This window comes from Malurus melanocephalus, unplaced genomic scaffold (genome assembly GCF_030028575.1).
Source record: "Malurus melanocephalus ecotype Western Australia unplaced genomic scaffold, MMel_1.1 scaffold_98, whole genome shotgun sequence".
NCBI classification, from domain to species: domain Eukaryota; kingdom Metazoa; phylum Chordata; class Aves; order Passeriformes; family Maluridae; genus Malurus; species Malurus melanocephalus.
Window position 1 is genome coordinate 1,451,473 of NW_026623330.1, and position 23,895 is coordinate 1,475,367.

Below are 23,895 nucleotides of genomic sequence, written 5' to 3' on the forward strand. Positions count from 1 at the left end.
TTTGCCAAAATGCTGTGCACCTGTTTTATAATGTGAAAGGCTTCACATTAGGAAAACCAATTTAATTCCACGTTCTGAGAAACTATTCAACACAGAACATCTGATAAAACTTAGGTATATACATTTCATAAGCTTCTAAGTTTTTTGGTTTGATCTCTGACTTTACACACCAATAGATCAAATACTATATGAAAGAACACCTGCAGGACTAGAATTGCTTTTATGCATTCTTTTCACCATGTTGCAACTTGTAGCACAACCTTTGTTTCATTTTGATGACAAAGCTCTGTTGAATGCACAGTGAGAGCAGCAGGAATATCAGACTCACGTCAGTTTGCTCTTGGTCTCTGTCTCCTTTGGGAAGGGATATTTCCACTTGGTGATGTGCCCGACCTCCCCGGACATGAAGGTCAGGTAGCGCAAGGTCTCGATGCCCACGTTGGTGTGCAGGACCTTCCTCAGCCCCTCTCGCTGCCAGATGTAAAAGGCCACCACTGGGGACGCGTAATTCTGGATCCACAGCACGTCCCCAGACTCGCTGTCCACGGTCACCACCAGCCCRTCCCCGTTGGACACAAAGTGGGACATTTCTGCAATGCACAGACATGGAGATTACCTGATTCTGCAGCTTTAATAATGCACAGGAACAGCTCTGCTGCAGGCACCATCACAMTTCCACTGCACAGCAGCTGAGCAGCAAAGTCTTGGCCAGAACTGGGCTGATACAAGTCCAGCTGCCATTCGAAAGCATTGCAATCAGATTCTGCACCACAGTTCAGATTTGCTGCCTCTCCTGCCATTTCTCACTGATTTTAGGGAATCACACCTTCAAGAGCTGCACCTTCCTGAATTCAATTTACCTGAGCTACCTAACAGGCTTTAGATATTGCAGTATGTGATGGATCAAAATGGACAGAAGTGCATGCACTGCACAAAAAAATCGGAATATTTTTGCTTATATACAAAACCCCGCTGCAGGAGGCAGACAGCAATTCAATCCTTACTGTATTTTATGTCTTTATCAGGCAAAGTAGCTGCATAATCAAAATAGGTGGCATTCCATCGCAGCTCCTTCTTCTTGGTGTCATACATTGTGATCGTGTACTCTGTTAAGAAATATAGAGTCTGTGAAGCAAAAAAACCTATGAGAGAACAGAATCAATCTTCTCAAACTGAGACACTCCTCAAACACCACACACCAGTCACTGCTCTCAGCATTTCATTTTCCCAACACTATCCCACTTAAGGACACATTAATAGAGAGCTTAAAAAGCAAGTCTGTAACACTTATTCCTGTTTCTAATCAGCAGCTCCATGGTGTTGGCCTTGCTTTACCAGTTATTTAACACACTGCTCTTGTGGATCTGCTGTGTTTCCATCTTTAAACAGTTTTTTAAAAGCTGAATGTTACAGAGCAAACAGTTCACAGCTGCTACTGGAATACACCATTAATTACAATACAAATGCCACTTAGTCAACAAGAAGAATAATGGAACTACTGCCAAAGTTTAAAAAAACAGTATCTTTCTGCTGCTAAAGTTAATAATTCTTCTGTGTACAGTCTAAAATTGTAAATTACAGAAGTTTKTTTCTAAGAAATAAAGTTGAAAACCCAAACTGAGCAGAGACATTTGTTAAGCCTAAAATTTAAAAAACAGAATTTTCTTKTAAAGTACAGAAAACAAAAAGCATAAGCATATGACCTGTTCTCCCAAGATACAGGAGGGATGTTGATGGGCAAAGACTTTCTGCAAAAGAGGAAGTCAAGGTCTGCTGTTTCTCCCCAGTCATSAGGTCAACCACATACCAAATATCCTGCTTTTTACCTGAAATCATAATTTAAGCCCCATTACCACTCAGTTAGAAAAACTGCACTCGCATCGACTTTTCAGTCTTTTTTCTTTAGTAGACTCATGAACTTAGCACAAATGAAACATTTTTAATAAAACAGTTTTTCATAGTCAGGCTTAGTTTCAAATCCCAAATACTGACTAAAAACCCCAAACCCAGTATTTAGAACAGGAAGTACTACTGGCTGTGATATTTTTTCACACATAAAATCTAACAGAGCTCTGAGTGCAGCAGATCCTGTGAGCTCTCAGAAAAGAGGACTGAAGTGCTCRTGGTGAAGGACAGGAGGTGGGGAAAAAAACCCTGAGGGTCTACACCTTTTAAATTGATTAAAGACTGTAATCCAAGTATTCCACTCAAGACTATGTGAGCCATGACCTTAAGAATTTCTTTGAAGTTAATACACATATGTCATATTTAGAAGCTTCAAATGAACATTTTTCTCTCATTTACTGTTAAGACATGAAGTGAAGAACCAGGAGGTATTGGCCCTCCAGGAGATTTAAAAAAACCCAATACTGAGCTCACTGATCTTCACATATTTTACTGTTGTGATAAGTGATGACTGTCCTTCCTTCTCCTTTTCTCCTCCTAAATCMATCTGCAATTAGAATGAGTCAGAACAGTGGGCCATAAATTTATTATTTGTACTATAAATGAACTGACTGTGAACTCAGACAATGRAGGATGTCTAACTGTGTTGCAGTGGGATTTCTAATTTTATCTAATTGTCAGGCAGTCAATGACATTTATAATCATAAGATGATTTWAAGTAGAAGTCACATTTGATTGAGAAGAAATTAAAAAAAACCCATACAGACATTTCACTGCTTAGAAAAGTATTCTTTCATTCAGGAAAAGCAGTTGCTTTTTTTTTTTAATCTTCTCACAGTAACTGAATTCTATATTAATCTGATTTTCTGTTATCAAAGAAGTTTATGAAAAACCGCAATTAATACCCCAAATAAGGCATATTTCCTTCAGTCTGTTTGGGAGTCTCTACATTATGCAGCTGCTGAATATCTTACAATCTAAAGAAGATAAAATTTGAGCTCACCCATGTACAGGATCCCATCAGAACTGCGACAGGGAGATGCCTGCACCAGCTCTGGGATAGTAAATGGAAGTTTCTAGGAGAAAAACAAACAACAAACAATAAAAGCTCATCCATATTGATGTGATAGTCTTCACTTGTTCACAGAAAAGGGTGACAAGTTTTTATTGGTTATTTCTATTATTACAATACCTGAGAATTCAGCCAGAGTAAATACTAAAATATTTAACAACACTGAACTTCTTAAGGGAAATCATAGCAGCTGCCAGAGGAAAAAAACTTGTAGGAAGTCAAACATTTTATCTGAGTATCACCACAAAGTTTAAAAATGACAGTGAAGCAYTATGCAGTAGCTGTGGCCTACATGGGTTGGTGACTAATCTGAAAGGTTCAGCATTTTTATCTGCTTATTAAATCTTACAAATACACTTTCTAAAGGGGTCAGCACAGAGCAAGTATTAATGCTACTTCTGGCAGATGACTGTTAAAAATTAAGTATTTGGATGAGAGTGACACATCTGATTGGTGTTATTTTGGGTAYACCTTTCCCATTAAATCACACAGAGATTATTCAGTATTTGGATAACAAAACATACATTTTAYTTGCAATTATCATTATTTTAGTTACAGAAAAGTTTTATAAAAGGGGACAAGAGACGGTGTTGATATTTTCAAGCAGAAATCACTTCCTGACAATCACAAGATGGCAACATTTTGCTCTGACAAAATGTAAGTATGTTTTCTTTCTGCAAAGGTGTGAGGCTGGCTGGGGCACTTTTTAAGAGAGAATTTAGAAAATGTACTTACAGTCAAGCCTTCRCTGTTCTTGCCACCAAGCGTGTACAAACTGCCATCATTTGGGTCTGGAAGAAATGCTGGCCTAGGATTTAAGCAGCCATGATAAATGATAAAAAATGTACTGTGTTTCTCAGAGAACAGGAAAGAAACTGTGGTCRGCACTGGCTTTACAGAGAAGTACATCTGACATTACATTTTTTTAAGTTTCATTTGTTGACTGTGAAAATTAAAAAATGTAAGCAAATCTCAGAACTGATAAAATGTAGGACTACTAATATATTTGAAAATTCAAAGAACCAAATGTGGCAGGTAATGACTCAGGTGAAAGCTTTTAAACAAAACTTATAAGCTCTTAAAATGACACAGAACAAAATCAAACAAATAAAAAAAAAAAACAGTGAGGAAGGCAAGAAACAATAAAACTGTTGCCAGACTTAAATAAATTTGAGATGTAAAGGGAACCCTACACCCAAACTACACAAAGACCCCCAGACAAACTCAAACCTTAATGTCTATGATTCTATGATCAAAAAAGAAAGGATGTCACCACTGACTTCAGAGACATAAAGCCCCAAATTTTCTAGCAAAATATGAGGYTGATGCAGGACCACTCTGAAACTATAACTCAAGGGTATCCTTTGCAGATTCTGGTGGTGGTGGTGGTGGCTGGAATTTCCTGTGTTTCACTATTTTTAATCTCTGTTTGAGGGGGTARGTACAGAACCCACAATCAGTCCTGGCTCTGTCCCTTCACACTTGTCACTTGTGGCAATGTTCACAGCCCTGATGCACAAACCCAACAAGAGCTCCAGGGAACAGGCTGCAGACAGGATGTTTCTTCTTAGCTATYATATGAAGCTAATTTTATCTGCTGCCCAAAACACCTTCAATTTTCTTCTGCAAGGTGTGCAGCTTGTCTAGAACACAGAGGGGTTTGGTTCAAATGAAACCAACTTTCAAGATGTCAATGAAAATCGAACAAACTGTAAAKGAGATAAAGGAAACAGACTTACTCTTCCACATGGATCGGCACCTGGAGGACAGGATCTGCACACATGGAAAAAGAAAAGGTCAAAATACTGGCAATTCATTTCAATTCCTTGACTCACCAGATACAGGATTAAGTCAGGCCTGCAACATCTTGCTYCTTTTTGAAAGGCTGATGCACAGTTTGAAACTGAACTCCCAGCAGCCTCCTCTTTGTTCCTGGAACTTGGTTCATAAAAGGGAAAACTACAAATCACACCTAAGTCTTCTGAAGTTCTTTGCTCAGTTTTACCAATACCTCAAAATTACTGAGACCTTAAAAATCCTGAAGTGTGGGATTTTCACTCCTGATGCCAACTCCACAGAAGTATCCTGATTTATAAGACRTACTCTACAATTTCCAAGAGAAATATGTGATTATTAATGGGTATATTGGCATAAAATACCTCAGAAGYCAAGAGGATGCAATCCTCCACTTCCACAGGGAAAAATGAAGCCATTACACTAGAATGAGTCTGAGCAGGGGGATGAAACATGACCAAGCAAACACTGTTTTTTCAGCTCTTCTGTCTCTGTGCAAACATCATGATGCAACAGGAAGGAAATAAGAACAAAAACAATGATGTTTTGAGAGCCTTTSACTGGGAAACTGGTACAGATTCTGGGCAGCCTGAGTGTACTGGGATGTCTGCAGAGCTAAGCAAGACAAGAACAGGAAATTCAGGGTTCAGTMCATGGGGCTTACAGAGTCTGAACCRTTCTGCAGGGCACGGCACCACAGCAGCTGCTGACTTTGATGGCAACAGCCTGGGTGGATGTCCTGGATTTACATGGATTAAAAAAACAACCCCCTATCCAAACAGGTCTCTGTTGGCAACACAGCTGAAAGCAGCAGCCATCCAAAGATGTACATTTAATGCCAGAGACAGAAAGAAAGCAGGATATAAGGCAGAACAGTACAGTTATCTTTATTTCATTGATTTCTTCTGACAACAGTAAACCCTCTCAGAGTAACATTTTTCTCTCTAAGCCTAAAAAATGCTCCTGGATACACTCTCATTTAATTCACTGAGAACCCAAACACACATCAAAGGCCCTAGGAATAATTAAAATTCAAACRAAGGAGCTTAGTGACTCATCTGTATCTGTCTCTACAGACCAGGTTGCTTAGTCAGACCTTTATTCCATAAACTACATTAAGCAATTCATTTCTATCCCTTTGGTGAAGAAATTGGTCTCAGGATGTGTTGGGAGGGACCCCCCACCYGTTGATTATATGTCTATTATTTCTCAGTGTTTGCTGCAAATATTCCACAAGCTTTTTAATATCTAATACAACACATGGTGACTTACATCATCAGCTCCCCATTTCTAGAGAAAAGCAAGAAAAAAAGCATTTGCTGACCATCATATAAAGTGGATTGCCTCGAGTTGAGCTGCTGGGTTGAACTACTAAAAGCAAACTGAGATAAAGTTTATGTACTCAGTGTATCCTTATAGCTGGGTAAAATGAGTTAAAAGAAGAGAGAGAGATTAAACACCAAAGGCAAGAGGTTTTGTAATCACAAATGCTTCATGAGAAGGGAATGCTGAGTTTTGTGAAGGAAACAGCATCATGAATCAGAACAAGCRACACCTGGCTGAAAACAAGAGACACCTGGCTCAGTTAAGAAAGAATGCTGCAAGCATTGCTAAAGGCAAAAGCTAAATAAACTTTGTAAGTCTCTGATGAACTGATTACACAGAGAGTRTCTCACCTGGTAAGAAAATAAACTCTCATCTGCAATGTCAGTGACTATTGCAAGACAACAGCAGCTTCACCAGCAGCACTGGGGCAACTCTGTCCTATCTCCAAAAAATCCCCTCAAAGGATCATTAGAAGTAACAAAGCTGCACAACTTGTTTTTGAAGTGACAACTGACTGCATATCTATTGTTTAAATATGAACAATGCAGATTTTCTATAAAATCACCTTCTCATCAACGTGGGCAAAATGTAAGACAAGCTAACATAAATAGTTTCTTGTCAGAATTATCTTCAGAAACTTTTATTTTAATAAAAGGACTGTTTCTTCTCTGAATTAAAGGGCAGTGTGAAGTTGTTACATGAAATCACAGTATAAAACAACTACTATCTGAATCCATCTCCAACTGCTTTATTACTGACAGGGCACATCACACTCCTCAGCAGAACAACACAGTGGAATTGCCTCAAAAACCCAACTATTTCRAGGTTTTTTTCAAACAACACTCAGGAAAACCTGAACAATTACAGGAAATTTCAAAGGTAGATTATATTTTCTAGCAACTGATCCTGGTTTGTCCATGACATTTGCAGGAGAGTCTGGTTAGCATTCAGTGAAGGCTTGACTGAATGCTTTCCTATAGCTACCTCTCTGCCCTGAAAATACAGTGAAGAATAATAATACAGCAAAGCACTTTGGGGCTTCTTTTCACTTAATTTTTTAAGACTGGAAAATCTATTTTTACCAACCAAAATAGAGCACTCCCCTCTGCTCCAAATATCTCAAAGATCTGAGAAGTTTTGCTTGGTTTTATTGACCACATAGTACCACAATGCTGAAAGGACACACACACATTTCCACGTGCAATAATACTTGCATTGAGTTTAAAAGCCCCCAAGTTGGTATTTCTCAAAGCTATTGGGAATGTTAATTATTACACTTATTACAATTTCCAATGTCATTAATAAATGYCTCCTATACTTTAATAAACAATGCCAGAAGTCCCATGAATATCTTTATCTTTTTGCAGTGTTTTTCTGAAGCACTCCTGCATATCAGATGACATGAATGAGTCTTAGGCAGATCCCAAGTTCTGTTCAGTGTGTACAGAAACATCATTCTCATGAAAGTCCTTGAACTTCTCTTTAGTACCACATCTTCAACATCATGTGCTTCATCAGAAGTGAAAAAAATCCTKGTTTTACTTGTTTTCTTAGTAACTGAAACTCGATTTATGAGCAAAGATAAAAAAGTGGTAGATGGGACAGATTAAGAAGTTATTACCATGCAGAAGGGATTTTTTTAGTACTTAGTGGCACCTGAACCAAAACACTGATTATTCTGATGGCTTCCTGTGTATAAACTTTCAGAAAACATTTATGGATTTCTGATTCATTTCCACACATGAGCTCTTCACAAGGATGGAGGAGTTAATTTTCTGAAGTGAAAGGAATTGTCCTCTCATTACTACTAGCACCACCCATCTGAAAAGACAGGCTGTGGAAAGCCATTTCTCATTTTTTGTTACTGGGGTGATGTAMATTTTCTCATTTTCTTAACCCTTTCATGATCTTGCTCAGGTTGTAACTCTGCAAAGATCCTTTGAAGACAGACAAYAAACTCTTCACATTCATGTTCATGYGTTTTGGGACCTGGTCCAACCTCTATTTCAAGGTTTGCTTTGAAATAAGAACTTGCTATGAGATAAAAAGAGAATCTTAGGTTTAATTAATTGTTGCCAGGTCTTACAATGGTTTTCATATGCTTGAATACAGATCARTAAAAGAATGAGCCCTCTTGTGACTGAAGACACCTTTTGCTCCACAAGGGGTCAAACAGAAAAAGTTCTTGCAAAAGTCAGAGCACTGAGGCATTCTCTTCTCTCCAGCTGCTCCCCACTCAAGTGTTGACATGCTGGGACTAGAACCACGTCACCCTGCTTTCAAAATTCCCTGAACTGCAGTTCCCTGTAATTAGGTAAGTCCCTCTAACAGGCCTGATCTGTTCCAATACCAACAACAGCAGTGATAACCACTGAACAAAGCAGCAGCTATTCTGTACCGGGACGAAAGCCTGACAGAGAAAACGTGATCAAACTGTGATAAAAATACATCTCCCTCTCCCTCAAGCTTCCATTCCATGTACCAGGGAAAAACMAAATTCTTGCAAGATCCTACAAAAAGCTTTGTCCACTTTCTAGACTAAGAAAAGAGATGTCAGAACAACTCTGGAGCATAGTTATGAAGCAGGACAACAACCTGCAAATATCTCCARTGCTGGAGAGAAGACTGAGTTTTCTGCAGATATTTCCTTGGTTTTCCAATTTGCTTTTCCCGCACCCTCCACTAAGACAGATTAAGTTACTGATTCCTACATTAAAATCCTATAATTCAGCACACACCAGCTTTAGCTTTCTGAACTGGTAACACAGGCCTCTGTTAGCCAAAACTTTGTAAAATAACTTAGTTAAGAAAAAAAAATTAAAAGGAGATTGATTCTACATTATAAAGATTTATTCTAGAACTCCAAGAGTTTATTCACAAGTACAACAGTTATTAAAAACCTGTTAACGTAACGACTGTGCAGTAATTTGGTAAATTATTTGGCTCTGTTACACTTCCCTAAAATTAACGTGTTGACTTGGCAGCAGGCAGATGTCCCAACCCAGTTGTGGTTGCATCGTGGCCAGAATAAATTTGTAAGTGGGAAGAAGTATATGACACATTTCAGATTGTTCTGACCCACACTTTGCATACATATATGGAAAAACRTGATATATACAACTTTTGAAACTGCAACCATACTGCTAAATAGAATGCATTTGACTTTTCTTGTATTTCACAAATATATGACAAGATAAATTGCCCTTTSACCAAAATCTGAGTATTTTTTAGTGTAACACCGCATGTTTTCATCACTGTAACGTGCCCTTAGAGCCAATGACTGAAAAGGAGAAGTGGGAGACTGAAACAGTGAGTAAGTCACTGCCCCACTGGAACRAGCTGGAAAAAACGGTTTCCTGCCCTGAGGCCCAAACGGTTGGGCTAACGGGCCAGTTTGGACCCATGTCATCCTCATCATCTGCTGTGCAGGGACAGCAAATGAGATTAGAGGCACAAACTATRCTCTGGAATTTGCTGAAAACAGTACTGTTCTACAATGGTTTTGTTTTGACAATCCTTATTAATTTACAACTATGCACAAATATTCTTTCTTGCCTGGGAAAAACCACTGTTACTAAAGCAGGACCTACAGAGTTCAGATTTGCCCTTTAAAATCTGTGTTTTGGATCCCATAAATAAATACAATCTTTATATCCTTGTCTTATCATGAGAGCCCACTGAAATCTTCAGGTTATGAGTAAGGTGCTGGAAATCTAAACCTTTTAAATTGATGATGGGCCATCATTTTTTAACTGCTACAGAGAACTGAAGATCATAACAAAATCTCTATTGGCTCTAAATGAAGATCCAAATCTGCAGTTATTATATATTAAATGTTCTGGCAAACTACTTTGAATTAGTTCTTAAGGGAAAGCTTTAAAGGAGCTGGTGAATGAAAAAAAAAAAAAAAAGAGATCACTTTGAACAGTACAACAGGACAGAGAGAAGAACAGAGGAACAGCCTGTCCAAGGGTACAGTTTGAAACACTGCACCCTTAGCATCTCAGATTCAGTACTGTCTTCATTAAACTAAGCTCCTGAGTTAGCAGAGACTTACAGGGTGAGTTTTACAAAGATGTGAGGGAACAGGACAGTCTTAAAATCACACTCTGCTCACACTGAAATCAGAACTGTTAAGTAAAGTCTGACAGCAAGGAGGAAAGCTTTCTCCAGACTCTGCCTTGCCAACAGGTTCTCATGACCATCTCTGTCCACTTTACCTTGTGTGGCATCTCTGTACCTTTCAAAGAGGTCTGTAGGAAATGACAGAAGTTGGYTTACGTCCATCAGTTTTGGGAAAGAGGTTTCATCCTAAGGAACCTTACTGAGGATGCTCACTAAATGTCTTGCTAGTGGCAAGTGTAGAAGCATGGAGCCTACAGGAACTGTCCCRCTGTCAGGCAGGGCTGACAGCTCCTTGTGTTGATCAGAGGTGGCACCAAGAGCCTCATTCAGCCTCTGGTCTGAAACATGAGCCACAGCCTTTCCAAGGAGTGCCTTCAACACCAAGTGTTTGCGTGGGGCCACAGCACAAGCAAAGGTGCCTCTCAGAAATTACAGGGGAGGAAGAATGTGGGTTCTTCTCTAAGCTTTCCAATAATTTGCCAGCTTTCCAAGGACAAGGAAATGAGCAGCATCAGCTACCTGGTCACTGAAAAATCCCAAGAGCTGTCAGAGAGCAGGACCCATCAAAGCCAACAGGAAAYGAAGATTTTAAGCACCCTCAACAAGTAAATCTACAGTCTCATCACAGGTAAATGCAGGGACAGAGCTTATTTCTGACAGTGGAAAGTCCTATTCCTAACTGACCTATTTTTTGYCTTTTGCTTTATGGGCAGCACAAGTATTCTGACTGCCTTTCCTGCCAGCACTCCATGAAGGCAGGAAACCCAAACATGTTATTGTGGTGATAACCACTGGCTCATTTACTCCACATACCTAAGATAAGCTTCAGTGCTAAATTAAAACAAGCCACACATAGCAAGATATTCATGTTTGTTTAAGCACTGCCTGATAATGACCGTGGCCTTGTTTTTTTTTCCCCAATGAAAATAAAATGTACCTGAATTGCCCTTTGTTAAATACCTTGCTGCTCAAGTGCAGTAATAAAATGTTCCCTTCTGGTGAGTGCCACTGCAGCACTTCAGGTGACCTCCACAACTTCTCAAAGCACCTGAGCTACAACACACGGTTCATCTGCTGTAACCAGGGTGAAATGGCACCTGCAAGAGCACTGCTTGCAGTGCAGGCAGCTTCCAACCAGGTAATCTCTGTAACAGCACCAGCATGTTGCTGACAGACAGAGTGTACCCAACAACCGTGTTCATATATTAATATTAATAGGGAATTCTGCACTGTTAAATCTCTCCAGGGATTCAGCACAGAAAGCTGGTGAGGGCTTTAATGGGCTATTTGTTTCCAACACTATCTCATCTGTTGGGCTTCTCACCCACACGATGACCACCAACAAAGAGTTTTTYAAAAATCAATAAACCCCCTTCCAAAATTAATTCACAATTTATATTTACAGGCCCTTGTTCCATGTCCACTTAACTAAGTTAATTCAGCATGCATCTTGGAACAATGACATGCCTCACTATTTTTTTTCATTGACCCTTGTGTGTTGGTCTATTGCACAGAAATAAACTAATGGACAATAAGTACTTTCAAAAATCAAGTGAGCACAACTCGTGTATATGCAGAATAATATATAGTTGGCAGCAGAGAGAAAATAAGGAGCCCATAGAACTAGATTATCCAGTCTGGCAGTTCCACAAAACCAACAGAAGTTTTGCAATGATTTTTTTTTAAACAARGGAAGTTCCTTGAGCAACACATTCTGATCAAGATCCTTTTCATCACCAAAGTGTATTAATTTCTTCCTCAAAAAACCTCTGGCCATCYACTAAGTACGGCTGCAAAAGTAATGCCAGTTGTGATACCCTTCTAGACTAGGACTAGGCAGGGTATGCTCCTGTCAGTGGAATGACAAAGAGACCAGCAAGTTTTTCTTAGCCCACAGCAACACTAAATGAGGAAGCTGACCACTTGCTTTTAAGCAGGGCTCTTCAGGGAAAGGAGTGGTCTAAATTTAAACAGGAGAGAAAACTGAGATCCTTCAAGAAAATACTTTGCTTACCCCTTTCTAATCTAAGAGGAACTACAAAAGCTTTGTTTGCTCGTTTAAGAAGTTAACTCTTTGTCTGGTAGATTTGCTTTCACATACAAATGGCTTCACAAAGAACAACTGGCTTGGACTGCAGACACCAGATATGCACAGTCCATTTCAGCTCACCTACTAAACTGAGAGCAGGTTTAAGAACAGAGAACAGAATGATGCAATCTGACTCCTTCCATTTGACCTTCTAATCTATTTCAAGAAGTGAAGAGAAAATTCTCCCATCACCTCCGCCATCCATAATCGGAGTCCCACTAAACAAAATTTGCATCAAATACCAAATTTTTCATTAAGACAGAGCTAGCTCTGATCAGTAATTAATATTACAAAATCACTTCCAGTCTGAAGTCTGAACAATGTTAAATTACTTTACACAAGTGCTGTTACATTATTTTAAAAACTGTGTTGTTCCTAAACATGTATTACAGAAAAAAATCCCTGAGGTTTGCACGATATGCACTGTACCAGTGAATGTGGGGTATTCCAGACAGAATCATGCAATCCCTTTGCCATCAGTTCCACAAGCTGACACATCTATTCTGTTCAATGCTTGCTTATATTGCACTCATTCTCATAAAACATGACACCTACCAATTATACYACTACAGCTTAAACATTCAGAGCAAAAAAAAACCAAAGCAGAACCCCACATATCTAAAAAAGCCTCACATAAACCTGGAAAATATCTACAAATGAAATTATGAAGATGCAAATTACTCCAGAAACACTGTAGCTTAATTCAGGAACAAGAGCAAAATTAAAGAAGAAAATAAAGTGTTTATTAGATCCTACTGCAGTTGGAATTACCAATTAATTTGCCTGTTAGTTCTGCTATTGAGTAGAGGGCATCAGGACACCTCCTGCTCACCTTCTTTTAAAGTCCACTTGATCGCTCCTGTCCTCTTGCTGACAGCATGCAAACTTCCATCCAGGGTTGAAACAAACAACAGTGTTTCTGGCACAGTTACTGAGTTGCTGTTCTGCAAAAGAAAAACCCATATGCCAAATATAATTATTTACTACAGAGTTTACTCATAACTGTCAAACACTACATGGGCTGGAACAACCCTTCTTTTAAATGCCCAGACTGAATAAATTTCTTGTYCCTTTGAATTCAGGGATTTTTGGTTTGGTTTAGTTTGCTGTCAACACTGTGGATCTAACTGTGCTAAGTTCCTCCAGAAACAGACTGGGATATGCTTTAACTCCTCCTCTATTTTCAATTTGGTATCAAAGTCTTCTTGTGCCAGAGTTAGGAAAGACCAGAGATCTGGGGCTGACCTAGGAAAGAACTGACACAAAGACCATGCAGTAAGCTACCCAGAGTAAGGAACTTCAGAGCAGCTCAAAGAACCCATATATCAATGTCCAAACCACRCTCCTCCCGAGCACACAGAAATACTCTGCCAACATTTAGTCCCCTAGAAATGAAAAGACATCAGCTGGGCAGAACTTGGATAAATACAACTGATCAATATAACTCTACTGTGCTGGCTGTGGCTGAGACATACGGAGCTACAACCATTGTCAGCTGCCTCTGAGCAAGGGCAAAATATTTAGGATWGATCCAGCTTAAGATTGGAGGCGAYCCATACTGTTAAACCTTCTAATTGTGTTTTTATACCTYGTCTCTCCCAATACTGTACTTCTGCTGCACAGAGTAAATAACACTGYTCAAGGAAGTCCATCAGTATGGGCACATCCACAGACACCTCTGAGAAAGCAGTTGGCTGCAGGGTTCAAACCTCAGTTTCACATTCCAACTCATTCTGCCCCTAAGGAGCAGTTTGGTGCCACTGTCCTTCCTCCAGCCCAAGCAGCTTTTGAGCCAGGCCACTGCAGACCAAAGACTTCTAATAAAAGGGCCTCACACAAACACACAGGACTCAGAACTAYGCAGTTATTGTGGGAACAGTGTGGCCAAATCCAAGGTGTTCCATCACACAGAGCAGAACAAGCATGTTAATTTAATATCTACYCTTCTCTTCCTGCTGAAAGATGATCCCAGACATCCTAAGACCAATCCATTTCCATTTCCCAGGGCTCAAGTTTTCACTMAAGTAACTTGTTATTTGTAGGCTGTATCTGCATTGCTCATCTGTGTGACACCTGCCACGTTTCAAAGTTTCACAGTTAAATATAGCCCTGAACCTACCACATGAAATGAAAATGTATTAATTTTCTATAATTAATAATGTGTTCAATCACTTATATGGTAAAAAACAATTACTGGTCATGTTAAAATTATTGCAAAGCAAAAAAATTAATTGCCAAATCAGAATACGTGGTTACAGGAATAACTTTCTTTGAATTAAAGCATTGTACTTTCAGGCAAAGCACAGAACTAAAAGGGTAATATAACACAGTAATAACTAGCCAAYGCTCAGGTTGCACCTATAAATATTGCACACACTTCTTTCCAGTCAYAATCAGCTGGAGTAGACAACTGTAMAACATACAGTGCAGGAAAAATATAAGTACAAGACAACAATACAYAAACCTTAGATCAGGAATAATTGCTGGAAGGCCAGAAAAAAAAAAATCTTAACACATAAATATAATTTTCATTACTTGGCATTGTTAAATTATGCAGGCTGCACAGCAATCTGCACTTAGATAAAATCTTTACATCTGGGATTAAACTTTGCCGTGTTTGTTCAAAGAGTGGATAACTGTTCCCTTCATATTGCCCTATAAAAAGTGCATCTCAAGATGTTACTAATCAGAAYTGAATTCACAGTATCTTTCAAGCCTAATAACCTGATTGGGTGCAAGAGCCAAGAGGGGCTCTATTGTAAAGTTATGAGTTCTCAGTCTTTTGTATTATTACTTATGTTAAAGCAAACTATTGTAGCCACAGTATCAAAGTAATTAATGAAAAKTCTGTCCTTTAGGTCTTTTTGTACACAAATTCCCCAAATACCTTAGTTGGTGTAGTTGATTTATTATGACCTAGCCCAGTCTTTCCATCTTCCTTAAATAAGCATTTAACAAACCAGATCCACTGACTCCACAAGCAGAGGGGGAAGACACGACCCACACCCCACTCTCACAACCCTTCAGGGCTGAAAACCATCAGATTATGAGGCTCAATTTAGTGAACAAATAGGGAATGAAACCACACTAGAGTGAAACACAGTAAACTGAGCAAGAAAATACAACTGGTAAAGACAGGAATTTGACACCCAGAAGGTAATACTAGTGATGAAATTTAGTAGCAAATAAAATACAACATACAGCAAATCYACCACATCTTCTGGTTGTACAGACTAAGATTGTTTTTAAAGTTGCTTCTTATTCTCTGCACAAGTTTTATCTTTTATCTTCTTATCTTACAGAATCAGTATGTTCTTCACAAACCATGTTCTCTTCCTGTCTTCGGAATAAGAGATAAATATATGTATCATTTTGACAAAAACTTTGCCTGTAAAATAACCATCATGATTTATGGTTGGGTATCACACATCAGGAATATATAGTGGAGAGAACACTACTTGTTGCAGATTGTACATTTAACATTTGAATTTACTGTGTGAACATCTGCCTATTGTGGTATTAACGATAGAGAAATTAAGGAATTAAGTATGATCAAAACATCTGTAACCAGTATTGTCTTCCAGATTATTTAGAGCATTTTAGAGGGTTTCTAGGACTTGGGAGTTAACAGAAAGTACAAAAGCACAAAGGCTTCCTCCGCACACTCTGCACTTAGAAGGAAAACATTTCTATATTTGCCTCCAGCCAAAGCTGAACAACAGAGAAAGAAAACCATAGCTGAAGAAGCACTTATGCAAGTTTCAGCTGAAAACCAGATGAACACCTGACTGTTGCCTAGATAATTCTCAGAGAATTCTCAGATATGACCARGATCACAACAAATCACAACAGCTATTTTTAACTTTTCAGCATAATGTCCTTGGTGTGGGGGAAAAGCACCGCTTCTAGCTACAGTCCCACGGTGCCCAACTTGGTTAACAGGGAGAACATTTCCTGGGATGGTAAAGTGCCTGTGGCATTCACAGGCACCATGGAACAGGACCCTGGGAGAGTCACTGGGTCCCTCCAGCCACTGCTCTGGGCCCACTTCTGCTCCCTCCCCAAGGGGTTTCACTGAGAGTAAAACCAGCACRGAGGCTCTGGGATTTCTCTGACAAGGAGAACCTGCCACACGCATGCATCGTTTCCCTGTAAAATACACAATTTTCCCAGTGCTTTCCCTCACCTCCTCCCCAGGTCTRTGTTTAAGTTTCACTGTTTCTGAAGGCTTTTTTATACTCAACCATCAAAGTCACATTGATGTGGTCACTGCAACCCTGTTGTCAAAGACACCATCTCCTTCGGGGGAAAGACTGAATATAGGGCAAATTTCATTAGTTCTTCCCTTACTTCTAAATTTCTATTTGAAGACAGATGAAATATATAAAATGCCATTATTAAAAATCTTCCATTCACTCATATTTTTCAAAGCACATGGTATCATGCAGTTGACATTACCCAGCTCAGTGACACACTGACCCTGCTGAAGCTTTTGACCTAAATTTTAAAAACCCCAAATGACTGTAGATKTTGCAATGCCATATTGCTCATTTATTTTGTCCAACATCTACAGTATTCACTTTGAGAAGACCAGGGGGTTAGTACAATAGTATGGAAACAAGGTTTTATTCTTTCAAATAGTATCAAACAATAGATGCGAAATTGAACAGATTAKTTAAATAATTATTTGTGTTTCACCCCGACTGAGAAATTACCAACATTTTCTCTTGATTTTAATTGTGATTGTATCAGCAGCTAGAGAGTGCAGCATCAAAGTTGCAAATATTCAACAAATTTTGTTTTGAACATGAAGCGTTATAATTAATTCATCAATGGATTAATTAAAGCCTGGAATTACCACTGCAATAAAAAGCTACAAAAATTATAAAACCCTGCATGTACAAGACAAACTTGTTTTCATTTTTGTGTGATGTGCATAAGARCTTTCTCCACCACAAAAAGACTTCATAATCTCAGTCTTGAGACAGACTGTATAAAAACTGGTAACACAGATCCTGTCCTCCCTCGCTGCAAGGGTGAGGTCCCAACCGTTGTGATGCAATGCCAGTTCTTAAGAGATTTTTATTTTATATTGCACTCTTATTTCTAAGAAGATACAACAATTGACTCCCAAGAAAAAATATGTCAGGACATGAAACAAGAAAGCAAGAACTTAATTTACTGAACAAAGAAAAGGAGACAGAAGGAAAACCTGGTTTGGTTCTTCTTTCATTTAATCTGAAACTGCAACAACATCTATTTTAACACCTACCCTCTTTGGAATTCAGTAAGAGCTTSTACTGCCTTGACAGTCTGTACTTATAACAACCTTCCACATCAACARCTATATGAAGTTAAGGATTTACAATATTTTCAAATTATTTGGGGATGCTTTAAAATTAATTTTAATAATTTAATTCAAAAGACAAATTTTCAAGCTCTCATTAGATTCAAATTTGACAAAAGCTCTAAAGATGACTGCTAATAATCCCTAACAGCCTAAAATTTGTGACTAAGTAGAAAGCAGCATTTTAAAGCCAGACCAGAAATATACTGTCTGATGAAAAAGAAATTAACTTTATATATACTAGTTAAGTCACACAAAAGAATCTTGCCCTGAGTCTAGAACTACCCTATCTTTGGATAAAATGTTTTAGAAATCCAARCAACAAAATTACTCAAAATTCTGAAGGACCTGGAGAGTCAAAGGAAGGTCAGTGAAAGCTGTAGAACAAGTTCTGGTGTGTGTGTGCTGTAGTTCAGTGTCAARGATGATAACATCTTCTTTCACCTCAACAGCCCCAATTTTTCTAAGGGTTAGCAAAGCAATGCCTTAGTTTGTTTCATTGTGTTAAAAGAAAACAGATCCTCACAGCAATAATTTTGTCCAGCACTTAATCTGCTTAAAAACAGCACTTTTGAAACGAAGGTCACCATGTATGAGCAAATCCCACTGAAGTCAGTAGAAAAAGCAGACAGAAAACCAGGGCACTGAGTTCCTTGAGGTTACAGCACTGCAACCCAGAAATATGTTTTGCTGTGGAGTGATACCACAAAAGGTTCTTCAAGTATGAATAAAGAACATGAAAACACTTCCTACTGACCCTGGATGTGTGACAGTGCGTGCTAACTCCAAGAACTGTTACTGATTTCATAGAAATAATTGTGAGCTCACAAGTAAACAAATCAGTCTTAGCAGGGAAATATTTTCTCTTTTCTGAGTCTGAAGTAGGAATAAATAATGGGTTGGGCTGATGGATGATAAAGGATGGAGGGTTTAATAACTATAACAGCCCTACAGCCCTCTAATTTCTTTGATAAATCCTGGCTTACCAAACCAAAATGTTGACAAGATACAAATTATCACTGAAGGCAACAGAAACAACTATATTMCTCACTCCATAATTAGCCTCATATACATCAGGCTGTACATTTGCATTTCACTGAAAGATTAAAAACCAACTTCAGCATTAACAGCACCAGACACTTTCCTCACAATAACAAAGGCCTATACCATAATTTATGCCACTGGAACCACAGCTGGTAAACCAATAAAGATGCAAAGCAAAATATTTTTAGACATTAGCACACAGTGCAAGCACTTGGCATATTCATCACAGATAGCCTATGAATCATTACCCTGGTTTTGACAGCTATCTCATTACACTGCCAGGCTACAGGCTAAAACTCCCTGTGCATAATAAAACCAGGCCATGAAGAAAGTCTTTGTAAAATTCAGTAAACTACTGGGGGGGAGTTTTCCCGTATAACTAATAATGAAGTTAAGATATGAAAGGGACCTGACAAAAAAATACACCTTATCTGCTTTATATAGCTAAATCTAATCTACAGATCTTTTAATCTTAAACTAAATTCCAGCATGTCTTTGACAGCCATTTCTCAAAATGCCGTAACCATGTTCAGTGAGCTCTCATTCATACACCCACCCATTCATCCTGTAACAGGAAAAGCTGAGAAATACAGGAGGTCCACTCCAACTGTCCTCTTTCTGGACTCACCTTGGAGGGGTCTCTACACCAGGAACTCCCAGCTGAGCTTTCACATTTGATTCTCTGTGGAAAACCCAAATGTACTTCAACAGCCACAAGAATACCAACAATCCAAATGACAACAGAGTTATAAACACATGACTCCAGGACAGAGTTGTTCATGATAATTGTAGGTGTGCAAGACAAATTTACATTTCCCTCCCCCACCAAAAAGAAAGCAAAAACCCTAAACCCTATTRTACTATTTTTTGGAGCAACCAAGGAGATCTGGAACTCAAATAAAACACGTGTTAGTTAACACAATGCTCGAACATGTCTTCTGTAAACCTTCTGCTGTCTCACAYAGGTTTTCACACCTATCAGTCCCTTGGCCAAACCTCACGCTGAGATAAAGAACACACCAGAAGAAACAACACCTGGCCGAGGCCGGGGTTTTTCCATGTCAGGTGCTGCCTACACCATGTAACCCAGCACTGCAACCCGTGCCACTGGCTGCAGGAGGGGACAGACCCATGTTTCAAATGCCACTTTAATCCCAGAGAGGTTGGTATTTTWGAGTTGCACTGACTCCATGTTAACAGAGAAACAAGCACAGTTTGGAACATCCCAGGGCTCAAAAAAACAAGGGATTTTTCACTCTAAAGAGAGCTGTAAACCATTAATGTGTAATATTGATGGCAACTGTAATTTACTGACAACTCTACTGCATTTCTCATTGCTTTGAGATTTTACCCTTTTTAATATGCTCCCATCCATTGCAGGGCAGTTCCAAGAGGTGTAAACTGTGTCACCCAAACATCAAGAAACAGAATTTTCCTGTCTGTAAAGAGCAGACAGGAAAGAAAGCCCTTATATAATCTTACATAAATGGTAACACCCCCCCCCCCCCCCCATATTAGTGTTGGGATGTTAGATAACAAAGAGTACACTTATCAGCCAAAGAAGTTACAGAACAGCAGATCACCACCACTACYCTTCAAAGAAATCAACCTGCAAAATCTTTAGGCAATCTTGTGTYTTGAAGTTACCTCAACACCAAGAACTGTATGCCAGTCTTTCTCATAAAAATTTATTATTCAAGTGACATGAATAATTTTAAATAAGCTTCCACAGTTAAATGGGTGAGATGACTGGGAAAGGGACTGAAGTACAGAATAGATTTCAGCTTGGAAGTCATGGTAGGGATCTACAGCTGGCAGAGTAAAAAGACTACAGTAAGAGCCAAGAAAAGAAACAGAAATGGAGAACTCAGATGCTGATCTGAGGTGAGATGGCAGGGCAGAAGTCTAGTTCTTTGTGACTACGCAAGAAAATTATATAAAATTTAGTAATAATTTGTTGATTTAAAAAACATTCTGGGTATTTAAAAATACTTCCTAGTATTCTTCTTCTGGACTGTGTTTAAATCTTAATGAGTTGCAAATCAGTATTTTCCTTGCAAAATCTGAAGCCCAAATCTGTGAGGACTATGAAAAGATGTCAGCCCAGCCTTACAGTCCAGACTAAGACAAACACATTAGCACTCTACAATAAAAATTGTAAAGTAATTTTTGTTGACAGCATTTAATTTTTTTTCAGTTTTCTAATGAAGTAACAACACCAGGTACATTACCAGCTTAACTACTAATGTGTTTACTTTACTTCTAAAGAAGGGGAGTGGAACTATTATATCCCAAGTGAAAAACAAAGCCTTCAGCTTTGCTTAACCTGAACTACAACCCCATATATTACACCWGCTTTTTCAGGTAACAATGAACAATCCATCAAAGGACATAACCTAAAGCTTTCCTCTGCTACACTTGACTAAAATGGAAACAGCAAATGCCAGATGGCCTTTTCATTGTCTCTTGCTCTGGAGAACTTGCAAACAAGAGCACCTTTCAGAACTGAATTTTTAAACTTAGCTATCCATCTCAGTACACACACAGCAGACAGCACCCACTGTAAAGTACACTGTTTCAAATTATTACCTCTGTAAAAATCTGCCCAGCATTCCATCTGCTTTGCACCAGTTTCCCTATTCCATGAACTTTTATTGCTTCACCTATTGCAATACCTTATAATCAACCTGGTTATTTCTTAAGAGGTTTTGTAGGGCAGTGACTTGTGCACTTTGTCTTTCACCTTTGAATGTAAAACTGTGGGTTTGGATCCCAACCAACCACATGTACATTAATGTACATTGCTGCATCTGCTCTGGAAACAGAATGACCAAAATGCCATGACAGTACAGAGGGCATGCAGCCAGTCACCTGTATTTGGTTATCAATACATATACAGTATGTGGGGTTWTGTTTTCCAGAAAGAAAACAAACCCCCTTGCTCATTAAGGGGCAGAGCAGACCTTCTAGCATATCTCACTGATTCCCGACCCATCTGCATAGTTTCAGTTTACAAAAGTTTCTTTGTACTACTGTTTCAAAAGTTTCTCTGTGCCACTTTATACAATTGCCTCGTAGAAAATTAACTGTATTTTTATATTTCTACGTCTGTAATATACACGTTCAGGTCACATGCCAGGTGGGGCACAGTTGCAGGAACACAGTTGTGGGGCTGGGTTAGTCTGTGGGGCTGCAGTCCCTCGCCCTGCGTACACACGGCGTTAGTGACAGTGGACCGGGCGGTGTGCCGGCTCGGCGGACACCGCTGGGCTGCGGGCACCCCCGGCAAACCTTCGCTATCCGCGGCAGGAGCCCCCATGGCTCCTCTTCCCGGCCCTCCCCGTGACCCGACTGTCCCGGCCCTCCCTCGGCCCAGCGGGCCCGGGCTTACCGCGAGCCTCGGCGAGAGCAGCAGCAGCAGAAGCACGGCCAGGCTGAGGAGGAGGCGGCGGAGCGGCTCCATGGCTGCACCGCGGGGCCGCTCCCCCCGCACGGCGCTGCCTCCGGAGCGGCGCGTCCGGCGCTCCTCGCGGCGGGCGGGGCGGGCTCAGGGACCGCCCGGCCGGGACAGCACGTCACCCGTGGGCGGACGGGCCGCGCCGGGGACCGCGCTGCGGGACCGCCCGGGCAGCCCTCGGACCGGGGACTGCGGGGCCGGGGAGCTCGGGAGCGGCCAACGATGCCCCGCGGCTTCGCGCTGCTGCCGCAGCCTCTCCTTTCGTGTGAGCCCCGACCGATCCGCCGCCGGCTCCGGGGATCGGCTGGTAACCCCATGGGGAACCGCGGGGTGTGATGGCAGCTGACTGCTGCTGCTTTTTTTTCTATTAAAAAATACCTAAATTCAGGCAGCACGAGTAGGTTCCCCCCCCGCCCCACCCTGCCCGGAACAATTGGGTGGTCAGGCGTTGGAAGGGGCTGCCCAAGGAGGTGGTGGAGTCACCACACCTGGAGGTGTTTGAGGCATGTGCATCTGGCACTGGGTAATACTTAATGTTTTTGGGGTTATAATGGCAGTTGCTGGGTGAGCGGTTGGACTTGATGATCTTAAAAGTCTTTTCCAGCCTTGATATTCTATGATTCTCGTGTTCCTACTGATTTCGTACTTTCAGAACGTATCAGGCCAAATTTATTTGGCATAGCTCCTGCCTTTGACAAACTCACTGTTAACTCTGTGCCCTGCAAGGCTTTAAATAAATGCAAAAAAAACAAACAACCAATCAAAACCCAACATGCTCTTTGAACCAAAAAACAGGTCCAGGCTTTTCTGAGCAGAYAAAAATAAGCACAAAAAGTATTGAATTAAATAGAAGAAGCTTTAGACAGAAGAGAGTAAATTTAGAGTGTCTGGCAGAGGCCCAGTGTTCAGCCACCTATTTATATAACAAAGCCACTTTGTCCTTGTACATACTGTTTGCTTTTTAACAGTGATATCACTAATGGAGCTGCAGGGCACATGGAGTTCTGGGCATGCCATATGCACATGCCAGCTCCCACAGTAAGCGTGCCTTTGATGGTGGGAGATGTAATAATCACCCAGAATTACAGAATATCCTGACCTGGAAGGGACACGAGGATCAAGTTCAAATCCTGGCCCTGCACAGGACATCCCAACAATCCCACCCTGAGCCTCAGAGCCTTGCCCTAATGATGACCTGCGCTGCARCTCTGAGCACATAAAAACATGTTGGAGCTAGAAACGATACTGTGATTGCATCTCTCCAGTGGGTTTCTTTATGGTGGCCTTGACTTTTAAGAATTTGTGCTATGTGGGAACAAGCAAAGCCCCAGTGTGTGCCACGGCAGTAGCACCCTGCTATATTACAGGAGGAATTTTTCAGTTGCTGTACAAACACTGCAGTGTGCCAGCTCCAGATCGGACCTATTTCACTTGAGTGTCTCTCATGACMTCACAGGTGATAGAAAAAATTACTAAAAGTGGGTGAGGGAGGAGGGGAGTCAAGAGTTGGTGAGTGGTCTCTGCTCCTGGCTGCTCCCCTCAGGCATCACCCTCAGGCAACACCCACTCTGGAGGGACTTCTGACCGGGGCCTGAACTTYTATATTTTTAATATTGAGCCTCATTTCTTCACAATAACAAAGCGCAAGAGCAAATAGAGTACTATTGTTCCTGAAAAGGTGAATAAAGATGCCTCAACGCTGGGGGGCGACACTGGATAACGAAGCTCCCTCACAG

At 40.3% G+C, this 23,895-nt stretch overlaps 1 protein-coding gene across 2 annotated transcripts in view; it reads right to left on the reverse strand.

Annotated features, from left to right (window-relative positions):
• The window catches only part of ERN1 (endoplasmic reticulum to nucleus signaling 1), a 32,148-nt gene extending 9,910 nt beyond the window's left edge, over positions 1–22,238 (reverse strand). Inside the window, exons 1-9 of one of the 2 annotated variants that reach the window (XM_057368844.1) lie at positions 22,094–22,238; positions 19,331–19,384; positions 13,144–13,255; positions 4,717–4,750; positions 3,713–3,785; positions 2,909–2,981; positions 1,704–1,826; positions 1,005–1,106; positions 329–590 (exon numbers count right to left, since the gene is read on the reverse strand). In XM_057368844.1, coding sequence (XP_057224827.1) covers positions 329–590; positions 1,005–1,106; positions 1,704–1,826; positions 2,909–2,981; positions 3,713–3,785; positions 4,717–4,750; positions 13,144–13,255; positions 19,331–19,384; positions 22,094–22,165 — 905 coding nt within the window. In that variant the 5' untranslated portion in view covers positions 22,166–22,238. The remainder of the gene's footprint in view (positions 1–328; positions 591–1,004; positions 1,107–1,703; positions 1,827–2,908; positions 2,982–3,712; positions 3,786–4,716; positions 4,751–13,143; positions 13,256–19,330; positions 19,385–22,093) is intronic. The other variant, XM_057368843.1, reaches the window with a different exon arrangement.
• Between the last annotated feature and the right edge of the window lie 1,657 nt (positions 22,239–23,895).